At 41.0% G+C, this 19016-nt stretch overlaps 7 protein-coding genes across 9 annotated transcripts; 6 read left to right on the forward strand and 1 right to left on the reverse strand.

The window, feature by feature from the left end:
* The first annotated feature begins 1531 nt into the window (after positions 1–1531).
* Positions 1532–2940, forward strand: LOC106318046 (GDP-mannose transporter GONST4-like). Its single transcript, XM_013755887.1, has one exon. It carries the CDS (start codon positions 1734–1736, stop codon positions 2769–2771), a length of 1038 nt encoding a protein of 345 aa, XP_013611341.1. The 5' UTR covers positions 1532–1733; the 3' UTR covers positions 2772–2940.
* Positions 2941–3295: 355 nt separating this feature from the next.
* Positions 3296–5892, forward strand: LOC106318045 (tudor domain-containing protein 3). 2 transcript variants are annotated; one of them, XM_013755886.1, is made up of 6 exons: positions 3296–3619; positions 3717–3884; positions 3981–4209; positions 4645–4851; positions 5042–5322; positions 5538–5892. In XM_013755886.1, exons 1-6 carry the CDS (start codon positions 3335–3337, stop codon positions 5688–5690), a joined length of 1323 nt encoding a protein of 440 aa, XP_013611340.1. In that variant the 5' UTR covers positions 3296–3334; the 3' UTR covers positions 5691–5892. The 2 variants fall into 2 exon arrangements, with proteins under 2 accessions (XP_013611340.1, XP_013611339.1); XM_013755885.1 differs by having other exon boundaries at positions 3303–3619; positions 5532–5892.
* LOC106318049 (probable plastid-lipid-associated protein 8, chloroplastic) lies at positions 5718–6871 on the reverse strand. The gene is made up of 4 exons (XM_013755889.1): positions 6604–6871; positions 6408–6531; positions 6149–6328; positions 5718–6069 (listed from the first exon to the last, which is right to left on the reverse strand). The coding sequence occupies exons 1-4, from the start codon at positions 6829–6831 to the stop codon at positions 5879–5881; spliced, it is 723 nt and encodes a 240-aa protein (XP_013611343.1). The 5' UTR covers positions 6832–6871; the 3' UTR covers positions 5718–5878.
* A 137-nt stretch (positions 6872–7008) lies between these two features.
* On the forward strand, positions 7009–8963 carry LOC106318048 (transmembrane protein 19). Its single transcript, XM_013755888.1, has 5 exons — positions 7009–7343; positions 7425–7538; positions 8025–8247; positions 8325–8573; positions 8652–8963. The coding sequence occupies exons 1-5, from the start codon at positions 7063–7065 to the stop codon at positions 8781–8783; spliced, it is 999 nt and encodes a 332-aa protein (XP_013611342.1). The 5' UTR covers positions 7009–7062; the 3' UTR covers positions 8784–8963.
* Positions 8964–9986: 1023 nt separating this feature from the next.
* On the forward strand, positions 9987–13376 carry LOC106313984. The gene is made up of 7 exons (XM_013751931.1): positions 9987–10367; positions 10481–10940; positions 11020–11176; positions 11437–11481; positions 11898–12063; positions 12320–12690; positions 12774–13376. The coding sequence occupies exons 1-7, from the start codon at positions 10212–10214 to the stop codon at positions 13090–13092; spliced, it is 1674 nt and encodes a 557-aa protein (XP_013607385.1). The 5' UTR covers positions 9987–10211; the 3' UTR covers positions 13093–13376.
* A 296-nt stretch (positions 13377–13672) lies between these two features.
* LOC106315900 (mediator of RNA polymerase II transcription subunit 31) lies at positions 13673–15406 on the forward strand. Of its 2 annotated transcripts, XM_013753740.1 has the most exons (8): positions 13673–13741; positions 13832–13893; positions 13974–14071; positions 14228–14324; positions 14406–14484; positions 14749–14996; positions 15102–15114; positions 15151–15406. In XM_013753740.1, exons 2-7 carry the CDS (start codon positions 13847–13849, stop codon positions 15112–15114), a joined length of 582 nt encoding a protein of 193 aa, XP_013609194.1. In that variant the 5' UTR covers positions 13673–13741; positions 13832–13846; the 3' UTR covers positions 15151–15406. The 2 variants fall into 2 exon arrangements, with proteins under 2 accessions (XP_013609194.1, XP_013609193.1); XM_013753739.1 differs by having other exon boundaries at positions 15102–15406.
* Positions 15407–15976: 570 nt separating this feature from the next.
* Positions 15977–18043, forward strand: LOC106318829 (ankyrin repeat and ELMO domain-containing protein D). Its single transcript, XM_013756967.1, has 2 exons — positions 15977–16216; positions 16269–18043. Exon 2 carries the CDS (start codon positions 16292–16294, stop codon positions 17669–17671), a length of 1380 nt encoding a protein of 459 aa, XP_013612421.1. The 5' UTR covers positions 15977–16216; positions 16269–16291; the 3' UTR covers positions 17672–18043.
* The last annotated feature ends 973 nt before the right edge of the window (positions 18044–19016 follow it).

The following is a 19016-nucleotide window of genomic DNA, read 5'->3' on the forward strand; positions in this document are numbered from 1 at the left end:
CATCTATTTCAGTATGGAATGACCCTTAACACATCTATTTAAAATCACATATCCTATATGTTTGACTGGTATTACGTATATCTAATTTATATGTTCGATACATATAATTTACCTGACTTGAACTTCCAAAAAATTCTTTCACTTGACAGCTTAAACTTCTTGAATCCAAAATGAGCTGAAATTTGAAGTGTATAGAACATGGATTATAAACTTTGTGAATCCTGTGGAAATCAACAAAGGAAAAGAAAAAGTCAGAATACTCCCAAATGGAGAATACAATTATCTGGGTTTATCATGACAAGGAGAAACCACCTGATTTTTATGGCCCTAATGTGGATATCCTTAAGGCATACTGTTGGAAGGTGAGGTGTCCTCCGAAGCTAAAACACTTTCTTTGGCAGCTGGTATCTGGTTGTATAGCGGTGACGAAAACATTAAAAGCACGAGGGATGCAAGGAGACACCTGCTGTGCCAGGTGCGGAGCTCCGGAGGAATCAATAAACCATGTGTTTTTTGAATGTCCTCCAGCACGTCAAGTGTGGGCATTATCCAAGATCCCATCAAATCCAAACATTTTCCCAATTGGCTCTCTTTTTGCTAATATGGATCATCTATTCTGGAGACTTAATCCAAAAATGGTGGATCACCAGTTTGCATGGATATTATGGTATATTTGGAAGGGTCGGAACAACAAAGTGTTCAGTACTTTAGATATGGACCCAAGAGACATGCTGAGATTGGCAAAAGTAGAATCAACATTGTGGGCTGAGACACAAGTTATTAAAGATCGTAGATTGGTACAGGAAGTACAGGTACGGCCTGATATAGGGACCATAGGATGATGGTGTTTCACGGATGGTTCTTGGAAATATAAGGATCTTTTTTCAGGACAAGGATGGCATAGCACGCTGCCAGGGTTTGATGGCTTATTGGGAGCACGAAATGTAAGGGCATCCCTCTCACCTCTTCATTCGGAGATGGAGGCATTGATTTGGGCGATGGAATGTATGCGAAAGTTAAGGCAGTTTCAGGTTACGTTTGCAACGGATTGTTCTCAACTGGTGAAGATGGTTTCGGAACCAGAGGAATGGCCAGCATTTGAAAGCTACCTGGAAGATATCAAGACTTTGCGACAAAGTTTTGTCAACTCAGAAATTGTTCATGTTCCTAGGACGGAGAACAAAAGGGCGGATAGCTTGGCACTCTACATGAGTCTCTAAATGTTTGCTGTTAAAAAGAAAAAAAAAACAAATGTTTAAGTTATTTGCCAAATTTTTGATCCTATGTTAAGCTAGAGAGTTTGGCCAACATGATTCTCCATCTCAAGGGGAATAGAAGCTAGTTGCTTTGGGCTGGCTTGTGGTCCTAGTCTAAATGGTTAGCCTTCCTACAATACCTTAGTTTTGTTATGTGAATAAAAACAGATAAATTGAAACTTCAACTATATGAATTGCATAGCTGTAACTTCTGCTGATTAGAATGTTTTTTGCTTGATTTGATTTTGCTTATAAAAAAGGATCACATTGTTAATTAACTTCCATTAATGGCTATTTGGCCAAATTAACACCAACTTTATTTTTATCCCAAGGTAAACAGGCAACAGCCAAACCCGTGCGACACTGTCTGTAAGTCGTCGCCTTCCTTCCTCCTCTAATAGTTTAAACTCTCTTGTCTCGATCCAGATCCAATCTCTCTTCTCCGATCTATTCACACCATCTCTTCAAATCAAAACAATGTCCTCCTCCCGATCCGATTCCAGCAAGCCGTACTACGCGACGAGCAGCCTCGTCATCGGCTACGCCCTCTGCTCCAGCCTCCTCGCCGTCATCAACAAGTTCGCAATCACCTACTTCAACTACCCCGGCCTCCTCACCGCCCTCCAGTACCTAACCTCCGCCGTCGGCGTCTGGCTCCTCGGCAAAATAGGGTTCCTCCACCACGACGCCTTCGCCTGGGAGACCGCCAAGAAGTTCCTCCCCGCCGCCCTCGTCTTCTACCTCGCGATCTTCACCAACACCAACCTCCTCCGTCACGCCAACGTCGATACCTTCATCGTCTTCCGATCCCTCACCCCGCTCCTCGTCGCGGTCGCCGACACCGTCTTCCGCGGCCAGCCGCGTCCCTCGAGGCTCACATTCTTGTCTCTGCTGGTCATCCTCGCCGGCGCTGTTGGCTACGTGGCTAACGACTCGGCTTTTACTCTCACCGCTTATTCCTGGGCCTTGGCTTACCTCGTTACCATCACCACCGAGATGGTTTACATTAAGCACATGGTTTCGACTCTCGAACTGAACACTTGGGGGTTGGTTTATTACAACAACCTCTTGTCGCTGATGATCGCGCCGCTGTTCTGGTTCCTCACAGGGGAACACAAGGAGGTTTTCACGGCCGTGAATGCTAACGGAGGCGATGTGTTTGAGCCCGTTGCGTTCTTCGCTGTGGCGTTGTCGTGTGTGTTTGGTTTCCTTATTAGCTTCTTCGGTTTTGCTGCTAGGAAAGCCATCTCCGCAACTGCTTTCACGGTGACGGGTGTTGTGAACAAGTTCTTGACGGTTGTGATTAACGTTGTGATTTGGGATAAGCATGCGACTCCTTTTGGGTTGGTTTGTTTGCTTGTTACCATCTGTGGAGGTGTTGGTTATCAGCAGTCTGTGACCGTGGCTAAGAAGCCGACCAATGGTCCGTCTAAAGCGTCGAACAATGCCGACAAGGGTGGTGATGATGATGAGTTGATGGAGTTGATTCCGGGGAAAGTAGCTACAAATGTATGAGAGGGGCTCCATTGTTTGCAACCTTTTAAAAAAAAGAGGTTCTAGCATTTGATTTTCAATTTGAGAGGTTTCTTCTATGGTTTCTGGCCTCTCTATAGTATCAATTTTGTAAACATGTTTCAATCTCATTCTTCTCTACCCATTATTATACAAGAAAATCAGTTTTATCTTCCTTCTATGCATTATAAGATTTCAGAGATGTCGGGTCTTTGAAACTTTGTTGTAATGAAAAAAATGCGAAACAACAGTTAGTCCCATCAGCTATTCCAGTTAATTAGCAAATGAATTAATTGTAATTGGATTCTTGATGGTTTGAGATGTTTTTGTAAGAATATATGGTCTAAAATCTAAATCCATTGAGTTGAAACAGCTGCATAGACAGGTGCAGTATACTTGGATAGATTGTTGGTTCGTAGTGGTATACAACTCATTCTAGCCTTTTGGGTGATTTTTTCTTTGAAAAATATTTTGGGCTTTAATGAGGCCTTCTATCATTTCTATTTGGGCTTTCAGTAATAAAACAAAGTAAGGCGACCGGCACAACGAGAGGATCAATCGAGGCAATGGAGGAGGGAACATCAAGCTCGTCCGCCGCCGGCAACACCTCCACTGCCGTGATAAATTCCTTAACAACCCGCGGCTGGTGCTTCAAAGACGCCGATTACTTGAAGCCTCTAGTCATACAAATCTCCTCCGTCATCGGCGGGACAAATCAAACAGGCGCCATCGTGGACTCAGTGGAGGCGGAGCTGCTCAACATGGATATCAGGTTAATCGGAGGTAAGTCCCTCCCCGACGCGACGGAGTTACGCAGGTGCTCCCATCTTCAAGGCCCCAAAGTCCTCCAGGTAGATACATTGCTTCTTCTGATTCTAATTCAATGCAAGCAATCAGCTATTTAGATGTTGTGTTGATTTTTGTTTTCGTTTCTTTTCTTTTTGTTAGATAAGTTCTGTTAGAGATGTAACAAAGAGTAGTGCAGAGGAGTTTCTAGGAAGCTCGACTGGTAAACGTGTGCTGAAACTCGTTCTCACTGATGGAAAGATAGAGATATCGGCACTTGAGTACTCTCATATACCATCGTTAAACAATGATGTGACTCCTGGTACTAAGGTAATTTGCATACCAGTCTAAATTTGATTCTCCTTGTCTTATTGTATTGTGTGATTTTTTTATTTATTTATTTTTTTTTGTCTGTCTTGTTGGCAGGTGCGTTTAGAAAATAAGGCTGTGGTGCGTGACGGTCTAGTATGTTTGACTCCAAAAGAGGTGACTGTATTGGGAGGTCATGTGCAATCGCTCTTTGAAGAGTGGCAGATGAAGAGAAAATACGCTAGTTTGTCTCGTTCGTCTGGAAGGCAGTCTCAGGAAGGAAAAGCTGGTGATGGCCCTCCTCCTTTTGAGGAGTTGCAGATCCGAGCAGGTTACCATCAACGCGGTAAGCAGCGGTTTGCTAGTTATGCTCATTGTCATTTAGTAGAAGTATTGCATTTTTGTTTAGTTTTGTAATGGTTGCCAATCTTTGATAATTGATAACAACTAGAACCATCCTAATGCACTTTAACCTAGACATACTTGTAATTCGACCATAGCTCCAGAATCTATTAGTATCTGCTTCTGTAGCCTATAAGGAATCATGTAGATATCCTATCTATGCTTTCTCTTGGCTTGGCATCCAATTTTGACGCTGTTCGGTCTGGACTTTTTAAAAAAACTGGAACTTAAGTGACTGCATTTTCGTTGTGTGGTAAAATGAGAGTATATTGTTCTGGTCTTCATCTTTGTTGAGCCTGTTCGCTTACATTTTGTGATAGAAGTTTTGAGAAACGCATAAGAGAAGTTAATTCGTCAGCATATGCTTGATGATTGACAGATTCATACAAGACGACTTCTAGGACTATTGTACCTACCGCTGCACAACATACTGGTGGAGAAAAAGGGGAAACTAGTGAAGTTTATGGGAACAAAATAGGTGCAGATAAGAATTTACAGAAGAGTTCTGCAGATTCTGATTCGAAAGTGTCTGTCAAAGTTGAAAATCAAGAAAAGCCAAGCAGTTCTGATACACGACCTAAACAAGGTTTGGCATCGACTTTTTTCCTCTCCTCACTCTATATCAAAAGCTCATTGTATAACATTTTGATTCTTTGAATTAGTTTGTCAATTGGCAATAACACTGATCCCTTAGATGAGATTTGTTTATTATATATCCCTATAAGGCTGAGTAACTCTAATGCTTGTTAGTGCCATAACATCTCCAATGTTTGCAGCGGTGGAAGCTGTTCCTTTACAGAACCAAGCGGCTGCTCAGGTACTTCTTGAGAAGATGAAACATTCCAGTTCAAATGAACGGCAATACCGAGGACGAAGAGGTAGAGGTCGAGGGAGGGGAAGAGAAGAAGACGACTCTGCAGTACTTACACTCGAGGAGTGGGAAAAGAGGAAAACTAGCGGGGGAGCTGTTGCAGCAGCTGACAATCCGAGCGACACTACACGTGATGAAGATCTTGCCTGGCAGCTTCAGAATCAGTTTGATCTTGAAGACTCTAACGTGAGTTACAAAAACGTTTGTTTTCCTTATTATCAGTCTTCTGTGTTCTCAATTCGCTATTAAAACAATCAACCAGTCCATTGATTTGGTTTAGCACACCTTATTATCTGTTATTCATTCAATGGCTTATGAGTTATGTACTGGGATTTGGGACCATTCAAACAACAATTGTTACAATGACAGAGCTGTGATTGTAATTTGCTGTTTAGGGACAGGAGGTGCACGGAACCGGGGTAGCGGATATCAGAATGAATATGTTTGACTACGGAAGAACAGATGAAAGCTTTGGCCATGGAAGGGGAAGAGGTGGAAGAGGGAGAGGAAGAGGGCGAGGGAGAGGACATAGGCGAGGAGGAGGACGTTTCTAAGTGCAATGAATATGTGTAGAGACACTCTTGGATAGAAGTTTACATTACACAACAATGTTTCCATCTTAAAACACTCTCGCAGGTACACCCATTTGTTGTTTCTTTTTTTCTGTAGTGAATTTGCATTGATCGACACAGAACTAAAAAAACAGGGAGAGAAGAGACATGGAAGTTCATATAATGTATTACTATTGACGCCTCCTAAAGACGAACAGTGATCCTCTAGAGCCTATTCCCAACCTAAGTTTCTCATCAACGTATGTGATCCGAAGCTTCACTTCGCTTTCAAACCCATATTTAAACTCCAGAGAACCAACCTTGAGTTCCGGAGGCTCGAATATCACCTGAACCCACTCACTGTCCAACACGTTCAGCTTCCCTGCGAAGATCAAGCACAGGTTGAAACATTAAATCCATGGTTTTGACCAAATAACTCTATCAGGGGTTTCGCAACTCACCTGTCAAAGAGACGTCTCCGTCAAGAAAACCAAGAGCAGTGAAGGAAACTCTGTTCCTGACGGTATCAGGAGAATCAATGCCTTGGATCATCTCTTTTGTTCTGAAGAAGAGGCGGCCTATCACGCTTCTGTAGCCTCCACCAGGAGAGGTCGGTCTAGAACAGTACACCACGTCCCAATCTGCAGCAAAAGATTCAGCAAGTTCACGTTTTGATAAAAGGCAGTAGCGTTCGCAGTGTTTGCTTAGATTATTTCTTACCTCCGAAAATGAGAGGGCACTTAACAGGCTCACTGACACAATACTTCTGAAGCTCCCCAGCCACTTGCGCCACTTCCTTGTGTTGCTCAGGGGTTAGTGTCACACCTCCATCGCTGTTCGCAACCTGTTTTCACACACGACTCCATAATCTGCAAAGGGAAGATCCTGGGGAAGAAAAAACGAAAGAGATACAGACCTTAGAGAGGAGGGATGAAATGAGATCATCGGGTCCAGTGCGGAGCTCAACTTTCGGCGATGAAACGGAGCTTACGACGAGTCCTAGTCTTCTACCTCTGCTCCGTGAATTGGCCTTATACGAGAGGGAGTACTGAAGAGGGAGGTTCGAGCGGTTCGATGAATGAATCTGAGTCCGGTGTTCGGAGAAGGACGACGCAATTGTAAGGGAAGAACCAGCCGTAGCCATTGTTGCTCTAGAGAGAAAGAGAGAGAGAGACGGAGAGTGAAGCAGATAATGTAATGAGGGAGACGACTTTGGTCGTGGTGCTGCCACGTCAGAATAGAAATCGAGACTGGGCCCCACACCTGATTACCTCCCGCCACGTAGGAAGATATGTTCTCCCGCGTTATCTGGTCTGTCCATTCGTCAATAATGTAAATACTTGGGCCTATCAGTCCAGCCCAGTTGAGGCCCAATATGGGATGCGAAACACTTTTGAGAGTGATGATGACTAGTTGGGGTCAACTGCTATCTCTCTCATCGTCTAGCACCAAACTAACTGAATCTTGGAGGAGCCCTTTCATCTTCAGAATCTCAGCCACTAGAAAAATGGAAACGTCTCCCCAATTCATGCTCATCTTCGCCGTCGTTATTTCTTCTCTCATCGCCTTCCGATCTTACAAGCGGAAGTCGCTCAACCTCTCCGGCGGAGTTGCTGGATTCCTCGTCATGACCATCCATTTCGCCGCCGGTTTCAGGTTTCTTCTCCCGCTTTTTTTTTTTTTTTGATTTGTTTATGTAATATTGAGATTGATCGGATAATCTGTTGAATCCTGTAGGTACGGAGCTCTGCTGCTCGTATTCTTTCTTACTTCCTCGAAGCTTACCAAGGTCGGGGAAGATAAGAAACGACGCGTTGATGTTGAGTTCAAGGAAGGCGGCCAAAGAAACTGGTAACATTTTCTTGCATCTTGCGAGTTTCTTCTCTGCTTTGAAGATCACCACCGGTAGTCAATCTTAGTTTAGGAGAATGACTTGACTTCTCTGCTCTTAAATTTGTGCCAATGTATAGTTTATATAACCATTTTTACGAGCTAACTCTTTTCTTTAAGTGTGCTATTTGAATCTATCGTTGTATGAAGCTTAGGATAAAGATCCATCTCGATCAAAGATGACTAGAGACAGCATAGTTGTCCCCTCTACCTTTACCATACTGGACTATTCATAAACAAAGCCTACTTCCTTTCTCCAATAGTCTTTGAATCTTTGTGATAGGATAAGCAGAATCGATAGTTATGATTACTTGGTTTAATAATGTTTGGTTTTGATGTTGGAATATTAGCAAATTGATGATGGTGATTTCACTTTCAGAGAGCTTCATATTTGTTTGACGGATATAAATTGCTTTGACAGGGTATTCCTCGAATTTATTGTTTCAGGAAACAAGTGCTCTGCAATAGTGGGATTGCGTCGGTTCTAGTTGTAATTGCTTCTACGTTAACGGGATGGCAGGACAAGTGTTTGGACTCGAAGCAGTCAGAGATTGTAACAGCTCTTATTGGTGGGATTATCGGCCATTACGCATGCTGTAATGGAGACACTTGGTCCTCGGAGCTTGGGGTGCTTAGTGATGCCCAGCCTCGACTTATCACAACTTTAAAGGTTCTCTGTTTCTTTTTTTTCGCCACTCGGTAGTTAACATTTCCCGTTTAGCTAAACGTTTGGTTTCTCATTCTCAGCCGGTGAAGAAGGGCACGAATGGTGGAATTACAAAGGCAGGACTATTAGCTGCTGTTGCAGCCGGCGGCACTGTGGGAGTAACATTCCTTGTGTTCGGACTGTTTACTGTGAGATGTGCAAGTGATGTGGCTCTCAAGCAACTCTTGGTAATTCCGTTCTCTGCATTAGCTGGATTATGTGGGAGTCTTATTGATTCCGTGCTTGGAGCAACCATTCAGTTTAGTGGCTTCTGTTCTGTCCGGAACAAGGTAAGTTTTGAAAGTAACACATGTAAACACGTGGATCGAAGGAGGAGAGTATTTTTGTTGATGGAATGTTGCGTGCAGGTTGTAGGGAAACCAGGACCGACGGTAAAGAAGATATCAGGTGTGGACATTCTTGACAACAACGGTGTTAACTTTGTCTCCATACTCTTGACATCTTTTCTAACTTCCATTGCTTCTGTGTACATTTTCTGAATTGCTGAAGCTAATCACTACGTTTTCTGGACCGACTGTTTTCAAACAGAGGTTAATTTGTTGTATGCTGAGATCACAGTCTTTTATAATTTCTAACAAACCGTTTCTGTTACATTCAGTATATGTATGCATCAATCACAGCTACGATAAAAAAAAAATAGCCGGTTGCTTTTCTTCCTACTGAAACTTGTTCGAACGGATGTAAAAACATTTTATTCATAATTTTTTGTGTTTCCTCAACCATTATAAAAACAAATATTAAAATTGGGCAAATCTCCAAAGTAGCAACTTTCTAAGTTTATATCACAAAAATAACACTTAAAAACTAAAATGACCAAAATAGCATTTTATTTTTTGAAAATTTTAATTTTTTATTTTTCAAAATTTGAAATCTTATCCCCAAAACCTCATTTCTCAACTCTAAACCCTAAACCCTAAACTCTAAACCTTAAACCTTAAACCCTAAATCCTAAACCCCACCCTTTAACTCTAAACCCTGAGTTTGTGACTTTTGATAAAACATTAAGTGCTATTTTTGTGACTTTTGACCTTGAGTGCTAGTTTGGGAACATAAACTTGATTTAGTGTTATTTTTGTTTTTTTCTCAATAAATTATTCAAACGGTATTATTTATTAAAAGCATATGGAGATTAATGATGTGGCATAATAAAAAAAAATCAGTAGCCATCCGTTTGGAATTTGAGGGTCTCGTGGATGTACTTGACATGATTATAACCCGACGGCACATGCATCTAGCCAAGTTCTTATCCATTACTTTTCTTTTTACTGACTACATTCTTTAATGTACAACATTATTATATTTTAACTTTCAAGCTTGTTTTTCACATTTAGGTTGCGATTTATATAAACATGTTTTATACTTTAACAGACTATAAAATTCAAATCTAACATCCGCGTGTCTTAGATTAGGCAACTTTTTCTGACGGTCAATTTTTTTCCCTACCACCCGTGCCTGTTTGGTACTAGTTTTTTATAAACCCAACAAAGAAATAATAGGTCACACTCTCTTAATGCTATTTTTATCTTTTTTTCATTAAAATTAGTGTTATTTTTAATTTAATGGGATAGATTATATTTTTATTATATTAGCAAATAGAACATGCATAAGAGTTAAATAACTTCTCGAAACAATTTTATTTTAAGAATGAACAAACGAAAAGAGGTCGTCAGTTTAATTTGGGTGGGAAAATTGTAAATGCAAATTTCCGGAGCGGGGGAAGGGACGAAATACAGGAGTGGTGATTAAAAAAAAAAAAAAAAAAAAAACTTCCACTAGCCCTAGAGGTGGCCCCAGGAACCGCTTAAATTGAAAAAAAGGAAAACTGAAACGAGTAGAGGGAAAATCGATCAATCAATTAAAAAGCCCCACTTTCTCAAAGGAAAGAAGAGGACGGAGACAGCGGCGCAATGGCGATGAAGAAACCGAAAGTTGAGCAAGGGGAAGAAGCAAAGACGCTGTCAACTCAAATCCCAGATGATAAAGAAGGTCTTATAGATTTCATGGACCAGCGTGCCAACTCCATCGAAGCCCTTAAAGACCAGCTCTCAAACCTCGAGAGAAAGGTCTCTCTTCTTTCATTTTGCGATGAGTCCTAGTAGGGGTTTCAATTAAATATTCAATTTCAAGATAATTATTACTCAAAAAACCTTACTTTTTAACAACGATTTTTTTGCAGCTTGCTGAAGAGAGAAGACTGATGGCAGATGCGGAAGCCAAGTTTCTACGAGTCGATCGCGTTGAAAATAAGAAGAATGTGCCTGGTAAAACTGGAAGCTTACTTGGTATAGCTGAGTTTTGGACCGAACGAGATAAGGTGAAGAAGACTGCTACTAATGGAACCTCCACTCCGCATCCTCCTAGCGAGATGAAACCGTTGAAAATGCCGTCCATTATTCTGCCGCCTTCTTTCAAGAGAAAAGCTTCTGCTCCTGCCAGACCAGAAGCGAGCGAGACCGCACAACACGTGGCTACAACTGATTCTGACGTCCCAAAGGAAGTGAGAAATGGGTCTGAAACCAAGAGATCTCGTACTGTTGTTCCTAATGAAGTGGTTAGGGAAACCCAATCTCAAGCAAAGCCAAGGATCAGAGTTTCTTCCAACATTCCTGGACAAGCAGCGCAACAGGAAAAGTCTGGTAAAAGAAAAGTCTACCTCTTTTGGTCGGATTTGCCACATCTCAGATTCTCGCTATTGATTTTTGTTTTTGTTGGCAGAGTTCCATGGACATGAAGAGTTGATAGCGCTTATAGGTAGGAGCTCTTTGCGTGCCACGATTGAAAGTCGTACCCTAGCTATGCTACCAAGTGGCCACACCAAAAGGATGAGAAGCCTCGCTCTTTCTCCTTCAAACCGTGATCTTTTTGCTACAAGGTGATCTTTTATTATGTTACTGCTGTTTGTTTTAACAAAAGACACGAGCTACTGTATATTATTACTGCCAGTGTTGTGGATGAAACTCGGTCTGACAATTGTAGTACATTGGGGTTTTGTCTGGATACTTAAACTAAGAAAATGGTATTACATGCATAAGAGGGTGCCAAGAAAGTCCTTGGACAATGTTAGCTCATCTAATGTACTACTCTCTACTTATATGCTTAATTTGTTTTCTCTCTTATTTTGGTTATCTTCAGTGCATTGGATGGTGTCGTTCATTTTTGGAAGCTTCAGTCTGATAGGTATGTCTGCCTTTATCCTTATATATGCCTGGTTTACTCATTATGATATTTCTTGCTGATTTCTTGATGTTTAGTTAATTTATGGTTGTTTACATAGAAACATTTGAGGAAGGGTTATTGGATTATATCACTTCAAATCCATGTTAAAACCGTATCAAAAAAAATTTCTTTCTATTATGGATTTTCGTTTGACGTCATCTTCTTCTGTTAACATGATAAGTCTACAAAATTTAGTTTTGCTTGTATTTGTCAACGAACTGCAATATTTGTTAGTACGAGACCTCCAAGATAATGTTTGTACAATGTTCGATACCGGCAACTTTTGGGTCTCATGAACCAAATCTTTTTCAGACTCTTATTTTCATGATTTTTTAAAAACTTTATTCCGTTGAAATTTCGTTTCCACCATTGAGCAGGTCCTCAGCTACTCTGTTTAAGACGATTAATCGGGTAGAGGTAGATCAGAAGAGATGGGCAGAAGATATAGCTTGGCATCCACACAAAAGTGCTCTTTTCTCTGTCTATACCGCAGATGAAGGTCACGCTCAGATATCAGCCTTATACCTGAACGAAGCTCGTGAGGTAAAAACCTATTTTAAAAGCCGTTAGACGCTTTAGAGTTTTACCATATCAAAACTTTGATTGCATAATGGATGAGTGGAGTGTGTCCTTAAACTTGTTTAAAGTTTAACTTGATCTTCATGACCTCTTATGAATAGAAAATCACTTACGCTTGGTTTCGAACCGTGACCTTATCTATCTGTTCTTACTCGATGTATGTACTGTTAACTGAGGTAGTTATGTGCTCATATCAGTTGGATCTTTGTTTCATATGCAGACTTGTGAGTCAAAGTTTCTGAAGGACAGGCCTCATATCAAAGGTCTTATCAACAGAATCATGTTCACGCCTTGGGATGATCCTTGTTTCATCACAGGTGGGTGTGACCACGCAGTAGTGCTATGGCGCGAACAATGTGAGAATAACGCATGGAAGTCGAGGCTCCTGCACAAGGACTTGCACACGTCGGCCGTGATGGGAGTAGCTGGAATGCGCCATAACAATCTCGTGTTGTCATGTGGAGACGATAGGAGATTTGTTGGGTTTGATGCCAGAGAAGAAAAAGTTACATTTAAGCATAGACTAGACAACAAATGCACAAACTTGCTGCCAAACCCTCGAGATGTTAACCTTGTCATGCTTCAAACTAGGTAAATAAAAAAGAAGCAAACTATTGACTTATATTTTATTATCTCCCAAGAAAAAAAAGTTAAATTGTTTTGCATATATGCAGGCAGCTAGACAGGCAACTTCGGTTGTACGATGTAAGATTGCCTCAGACAGAACTATTTTCTTTCGGGTGGAAACAAGAAAGCAGCGAATCGCAGTCGGCTCTTATCAACCAGTCTTGGTCTCCAGATGGTTTACACATCTCATCTGGCTCCTCAGACCCGGCGATCCACATCTTTGACATTCGCTACAATGCGGCGAGCCCGTCTCTGTCGATCAAGGCTCATAAGAAAAGAGTGTTCAAAGCTGAGTGGCACTCTTCTAATCAGCTACTCGTCTCCATCTCTTCAGATTTAGAAATTGGGATCCACAAGCTATGGTGAAAAGACTTCTGCATCATTAAAACAACCTGAGTATTGCAACTTTGCCACATGAACGAAGTTGGTGCTATCGATTGGAAAGTTCGGCTTCATCACATCACCCACGCTGGATATAAAAATTCTTATTGGGAGTTGCGTAGTTTCAGTCCAGGGTCTTAAGACACTGGCTTGTTTTAACATTTTTGGTTCATGTACTGAGGATAACAGCAAAATAATTGTAGCTCTCTCTATACATCAGTTTTGTCGCATTTTTCGGATATTCTGACAGCTTGGCTCCTCTAATCTCATGCCCCTAATCTTCAACCATTTTGGTCTATAGTTAGCATGAAAGAATGAAACAGCACAACGTCCTTATATGATTTGTAGTCCCAAAACTCAATTTCAACTATTGTGGCAAGAACCGGTTGCAATAAAAAGTACTGTATTCGGTTCACCACAAAACGGTATCGTCTTGGTGTGATTCTCATAACATTAAATACTAAACCGGTTTAGAATTGGCATATAAACGTAATTGTAATGGGATTTTTATGAACCGGTTTCGGTTTGGTATATAACCAATACTCTTTTCTAGAATCACATGATCTTCCGTCTCCGTCTGTTTTCTCCCGGTGACTACTCGCAGCCGTCGCCTTGGGCTTGCTTGCCCTCTTCGGTGATTTTCTGATTCCTCCATAGTTTATTGAAATTCGATTCTCCTTTTTGCATTTTGCATTACGAACTCGGGTCGATTTGGTTGATCCAGGTTTCCGTTTCGTCCATGGCATCGCCTGAGGAGATGGTTGATGCATCAGAAACTCCATCCACGTGAGTGTATTTTCCTCTCCGCATGATTACGAATCTGCTAAGATTTAGTATCTAAATCGCATAACTGTGATTGAACACAGGCCAAAGAGCACTTACAAGGATCCAGACGTTGGAAGGCAACGATTCTTACTCGAACTTGAGTTCATTCAGTGTCTCGCCAATCCTACTTACATCCACTGTAAGCTCTTATGATTCGTTCTAGGGCTCTTAGGGTTTGTGGATTATTTCACATAGTATCTACTTATAGCATTTAGGAAGTGATAAGAGATCTTGTGTGTGTGTTTTATGCTCTATGATGAACTTACCGCTTAGCTTTTGGATTCTGTTTTGGCAGACCTAGCACAGAATCGGTATTTTGAAGATGAAGCATTTATTGAATACTTGAAGTATCTTCAGTATTGGCAGCGACCAGAGTACATCAAGTTCATTATGTGAGTTCGAATACCTGAAGGAGTTATGCTTATATGTATTATACGTTTTCTTTATGTTCGTCTGTTTATGATCTGTTTCAGGTATCCACACTGCCTATATTTCCTTGAACTTCTTCAAAACCCCAACTTCAGGAGTGCTATGGCTCATCCTGCTAACAAGGTAAACCAATGTGATCAGAATCATTAACAAAACATGTTAGGGAGCAGTATAAATAGGAAGTGATTCCAAGGTTTAGGGTGCTTGTGTGTTTGGAATGGGTTTGGGGTGTTTATGGTCTCTAATACAAACCTTTTTTACTTTCTGCTAGTTTTATTCTTTGATTCTGCGCTGTGTTTGTCCATTGGTGAATACGTAAAGTGGTTTAATATTCCAAACCGTATGCCCTTATCCTTCTCTTCTGTTGGATTGTTTTTTTTCTTTCAGGAATTGGCGCATAGGCAACAGTTTTACTATTGGAAGAACTACAGAAACAACAGGCTGAAGCACATTCTACCTCGTCCTCTTCCAGAGCCTGTAGCTCCACAACCACCACCTGTACCTTCATCTTCTCTGCCACCTGCACCACCTGCAACTGCTGCTCCATCTCCTTCTCCAATGCAGTACAATAATATGCTTGCCAAGAATGAAACGAGGAATATGGTTTCTGCTGGAATTGATCGTAGGAAGAGAAAGTATGTGCTCCTTTCTTCTTCCTGACATTTTTCTTTTCAGTATGACTAATTGTGGTGAGAAGAAATAAGAAGTAACCTTCTAATATGCGAGTTATATAATATCAGGAAGGGTCCATAAGCATATCTTGCCCTGAAGCAGACACCATGGGATCTTGCATATGCTTTCATGCGTTTTCCTAGAGAGGGAAACCTGCTTGACTCAGGTTACAAAAATTGATGGAAACTCTTTACTCATTCCGTGTCATAGGACTGTAGTGGGAAGTTGTTACACAACCCTAAATCAGTATCAGTCTTTGTCTTTTGTTTTTTTTTGGGCATAAAGATCGATGACATTGAGCCTCTTGGCTTTATAGTAAACGGTAGTTATGAGATTGATTCGGTTTGCTACGTTCCAAATTATTCGTTGGGCTCTTGCTCTAGGCTCCATTATTGCAATGAATGTTCTTACTGATGCACATGATAGAATTTCACAGAATTGAGAATTTTTAGGTCATTTGAAACAGTTAAGTAGATGCGTTTAGGTTTTGCGGATGATCTACTCATCTTTGATAAACGATCAGTGGGCTTCTCGCTGGAAACTCTCGTTAGGATTGCATCTCTCTCTTAGCTTTATGAGAAGCTTAGAAGCAATTAAAAAAGGTATTGGACTTGTCAAAACATTCGTCCTTGGCAGAGATTTATTTTGTCGGTAAACATGAAGATATATGTTGACAAGTTTTATTACAGTTAAAAGATTTAGTTTACCAGGAAAATAAGTTGAAATTAAATGATTAGGTCTGATTTGCAAATTACTAAAATATTTACAATTTTAACCGGTAAGAAAGAAACGCGTAACAGACTCTACCCTAGAAATAAATAATCATAAGCCGTTGATATTGACGTATTACAACATCTCCGTCGTTGATTAGACCTGGCAGCCTTCCTTGGCCTCTATTTAAAGAATCTCCTCATCAGCTCTCATAAGCTATTCGTACAAAAGAGGTTTTCTTTATCTTTCATCATTTTCTTCTAAAAAAAAAAAAAAAAAGTCTTCAGATCCAATTACAAGGTTTCTCAAAAACTCCCAAATTCATCTAAAATTGAAACAAATACGCAAATTCAAATCCGAGAGAGCTTCTCTAGTTTGATTCAATATCTCTTTTGTGTTTGTATTTGTGGATTCCACTCCCAATCACTCAGATTGATCTCAGCTTCATTGATCTATCTGCTGACTTGAGATTCCGCGAAATTAGGGTTCTGTTATTTTATTATTCCCATTTCCGTTAAGTGTTTGCGTGCGTGTCTTATACCATCAGATGAACAACGATCAATCTAAGCTGATGAATCCGCCACCGCCTCAGCAGAGGATGAATCCGCCGCCGCCGTTGCAGGTGATGAATCCGGTTCAGCCTCGAATCATGAACCAGGCTCCTCCCTTGCTAAACCAGTCCCAAAGCTTGAACCATCCGATTATGGTTATGAACCAGCAGCAGCCACAGGCTATGCTGAACAACAACAACCAGCCTCTGATGATGAATCCCCGTAACTATAACCTTAGCTCCGAGTATCATAACCAGCCTAACAACTTCCCCTCGAAAATGAACCGTAACAACAACAACAACTGGAAAGGGAAGAAGATCGCGAACGACAAGAGACCTCCGAATCCGATGATGAGGATGCGTAACAACAACTCCGCTATTCCGATCTGTGGTGGTGGTGGCTCAGGCGGTTACAAGCCGCCGGCTCTCAACGAGCTCCAGTCTCAGAACAGGCTGAAAACCAGGAAGTTCTACCCCAAGAAGAAGTACGGTGCTAACAGTAACCGTCACGTCCCTTACGCTCCGAGGAACACGACGTCGTTTATCATCCGCGCGAAGAAATCCGGCGGAATCGCCGAGCTTGTGTCTCCGTCCCCCGTGACGCCAGCTGTGCTTCCCACGCCGATGTTCTCTCCGTCGCGAGAGGTTTTGGGAGACATGGCCAAGGAGGAGTGGGGTGTTGACGGTTACGGATCCATGAAGGGGCTGATTAGGCTCAGATCTGATGGACATGACCTGGAGCCTTACGATGATGATGAGGAAGACGAAGGTGGATCGAGTGAGAGTGATGTTGAGGAGCATGTGGAGGTTGAGAGGAGGCTTGACCATGATTTGAGCAGGTTTGAGATGATTTATCCGAGTTACGGCGGTGGCTCTGAGTATAACAATGTGTTGGAGAATCGAGTTGATGATCAGGATAGTCATATTGCGCAGCTTGAGGAGGAGAACTTGACGTTGAAGGAGAGGCTGTTCTTGATGGAGAGGGAGTTGGGTGACTTGAGGAGGAGGTTGCAGTATCTTGAGAGGAGGAACATGGTTGCTGAAGATGTTAATGAAGAGGTTGTGGAGAATAATGAGTCTGAAAGTGAGGGTGATGACACAGGCGGATCTGATGCACGTACTAGTGGGGACACAAAGGATAATCGTGTTGTTGCAGAGGACATTTGTATGCAGGATGTTGCGGCGAAAGAAAGCAATGCGGATGAAGCAGAAGAGACCCAACATACTATTAGGGAAGTTTCAGGTGAACAATGCGAGGAAGCCAATCTGGTTGTGGTTGGTAAGGATCAGAGTAAGGGAAATGAAATGGCGGTTGAGAAGGTTGAAGATGCATCAGGGAATGATTCTTCTATTGGAGAACAAGGAACAACCATATGATATGATACTTGGACAGGCGTTTTAGTGATGGATCTCTATGATGTATATGTCACAATGTGCTTGTCTTAGTAGGCGTAGTCTTAGTTATCTCATCGCTTTTGGTATCAGAGTCAGGAGGGTTTCTTTCCCTCGGTGAAGTTCATATGAAGACATGGTAAGCTTTCTTATCTGGTTTAGATTGTTTTTCTACCTCTGTGACGTGGTTGGATCATCTTGTTGATGATACGTTCCCCAGTTAATAAGGTTGTAGTAAAAGTAATGTTCATTGTAGCTAAAGAACTTATGGATGATGTAGTTTTCTGGTTTCTTCTTTTTAATGTATTGTATGTTTCACTTTTAGTAGCACAAGTATCTGTGTCTTGGTTTGAGGCAGTTGTAGAGAGCTGAGCTTGAAGAGAATCTCTGAGTTGCTTCGGGCCGAATTGCAGACAAGATGACTGATGTCGCGGCCTTAGTCCTTTCTAATAACGCATCCAAGTTTGGGCCAATATGGGTCAGTGGGTTGAGCTATTTTAATGTCCATTATACCGGCCGAACATCTAATAAAGTCCTATTGAAATTTTCAAAATCAAGAATGGTCTCTCTTCTCACTTCAGTAAATAAACTGAAGTCGTTAAATTTTGAATTACGTCAACTATATAAAACTTCTCAAAACGCCGTTTATTAACCAATAAAACATAGAGCAATTCTCTTAAATAATCATTTCTAAGTTTTTGTCACAAAATAGTCTTCAAAAATAAAAATGACCAAAATAATTTTATTTTTTTAAATTTTTTTAAAATATTTTCTTTTTTATCTTTTAAAATTTGAAAGCTTATCCTAAATTTTTTACTATAACTCTAAACTCTAAGTCTAGATAGTTAACCCTATAAATATATTTAAAATTTCTTTTGGTCATTTTCTTCATTGAAGACTATTTTTGTGAAAATAAACTAAAAATGACTATCATGTTATGAACATTGTGGATTGCCATTAACCAAGACAAGAAGAGATGGCTTCTCAGGCCACGACCAGGCCCAGCCATGACCAGGCCCAACCACAGCCGTGTCCAAGAGGAGAGAGAGTCGGCGGTTTCGATATTAAACCAAGTCTGGTCATAAGAAAGAAAATAGATACATTATATGTAGTAAGCAACATATGTATCACTGGATAAGATAAGATAAGAGACCAACTTTGTTCCTAAGCTGATTCATGGACTGAAGCAAAAGCAGCTGCATAAAGTATATAAAAGAAATTGATCACACATGATCATTGATCTTGGAGTTGTGTAAAATACAATCCAATAACAGTACATATACATATGAGAATTTATAAAGAAATTCCTTGTGCTTATACTAAACCTAAA

The sequence above is a fragment of the Brassica oleracea genome, chromosome C9 (assembly GCF_000695525.1).
Source record: "Brassica oleracea var. oleracea cultivar TO1000 chromosome C9, BOL, whole genome shotgun sequence".
Classification (NCBI taxonomy): Eukaryota; Viridiplantae; Streptophyta; class Magnoliopsida; order Brassicales; family Brassicaceae; genus Brassica; species Brassica oleracea.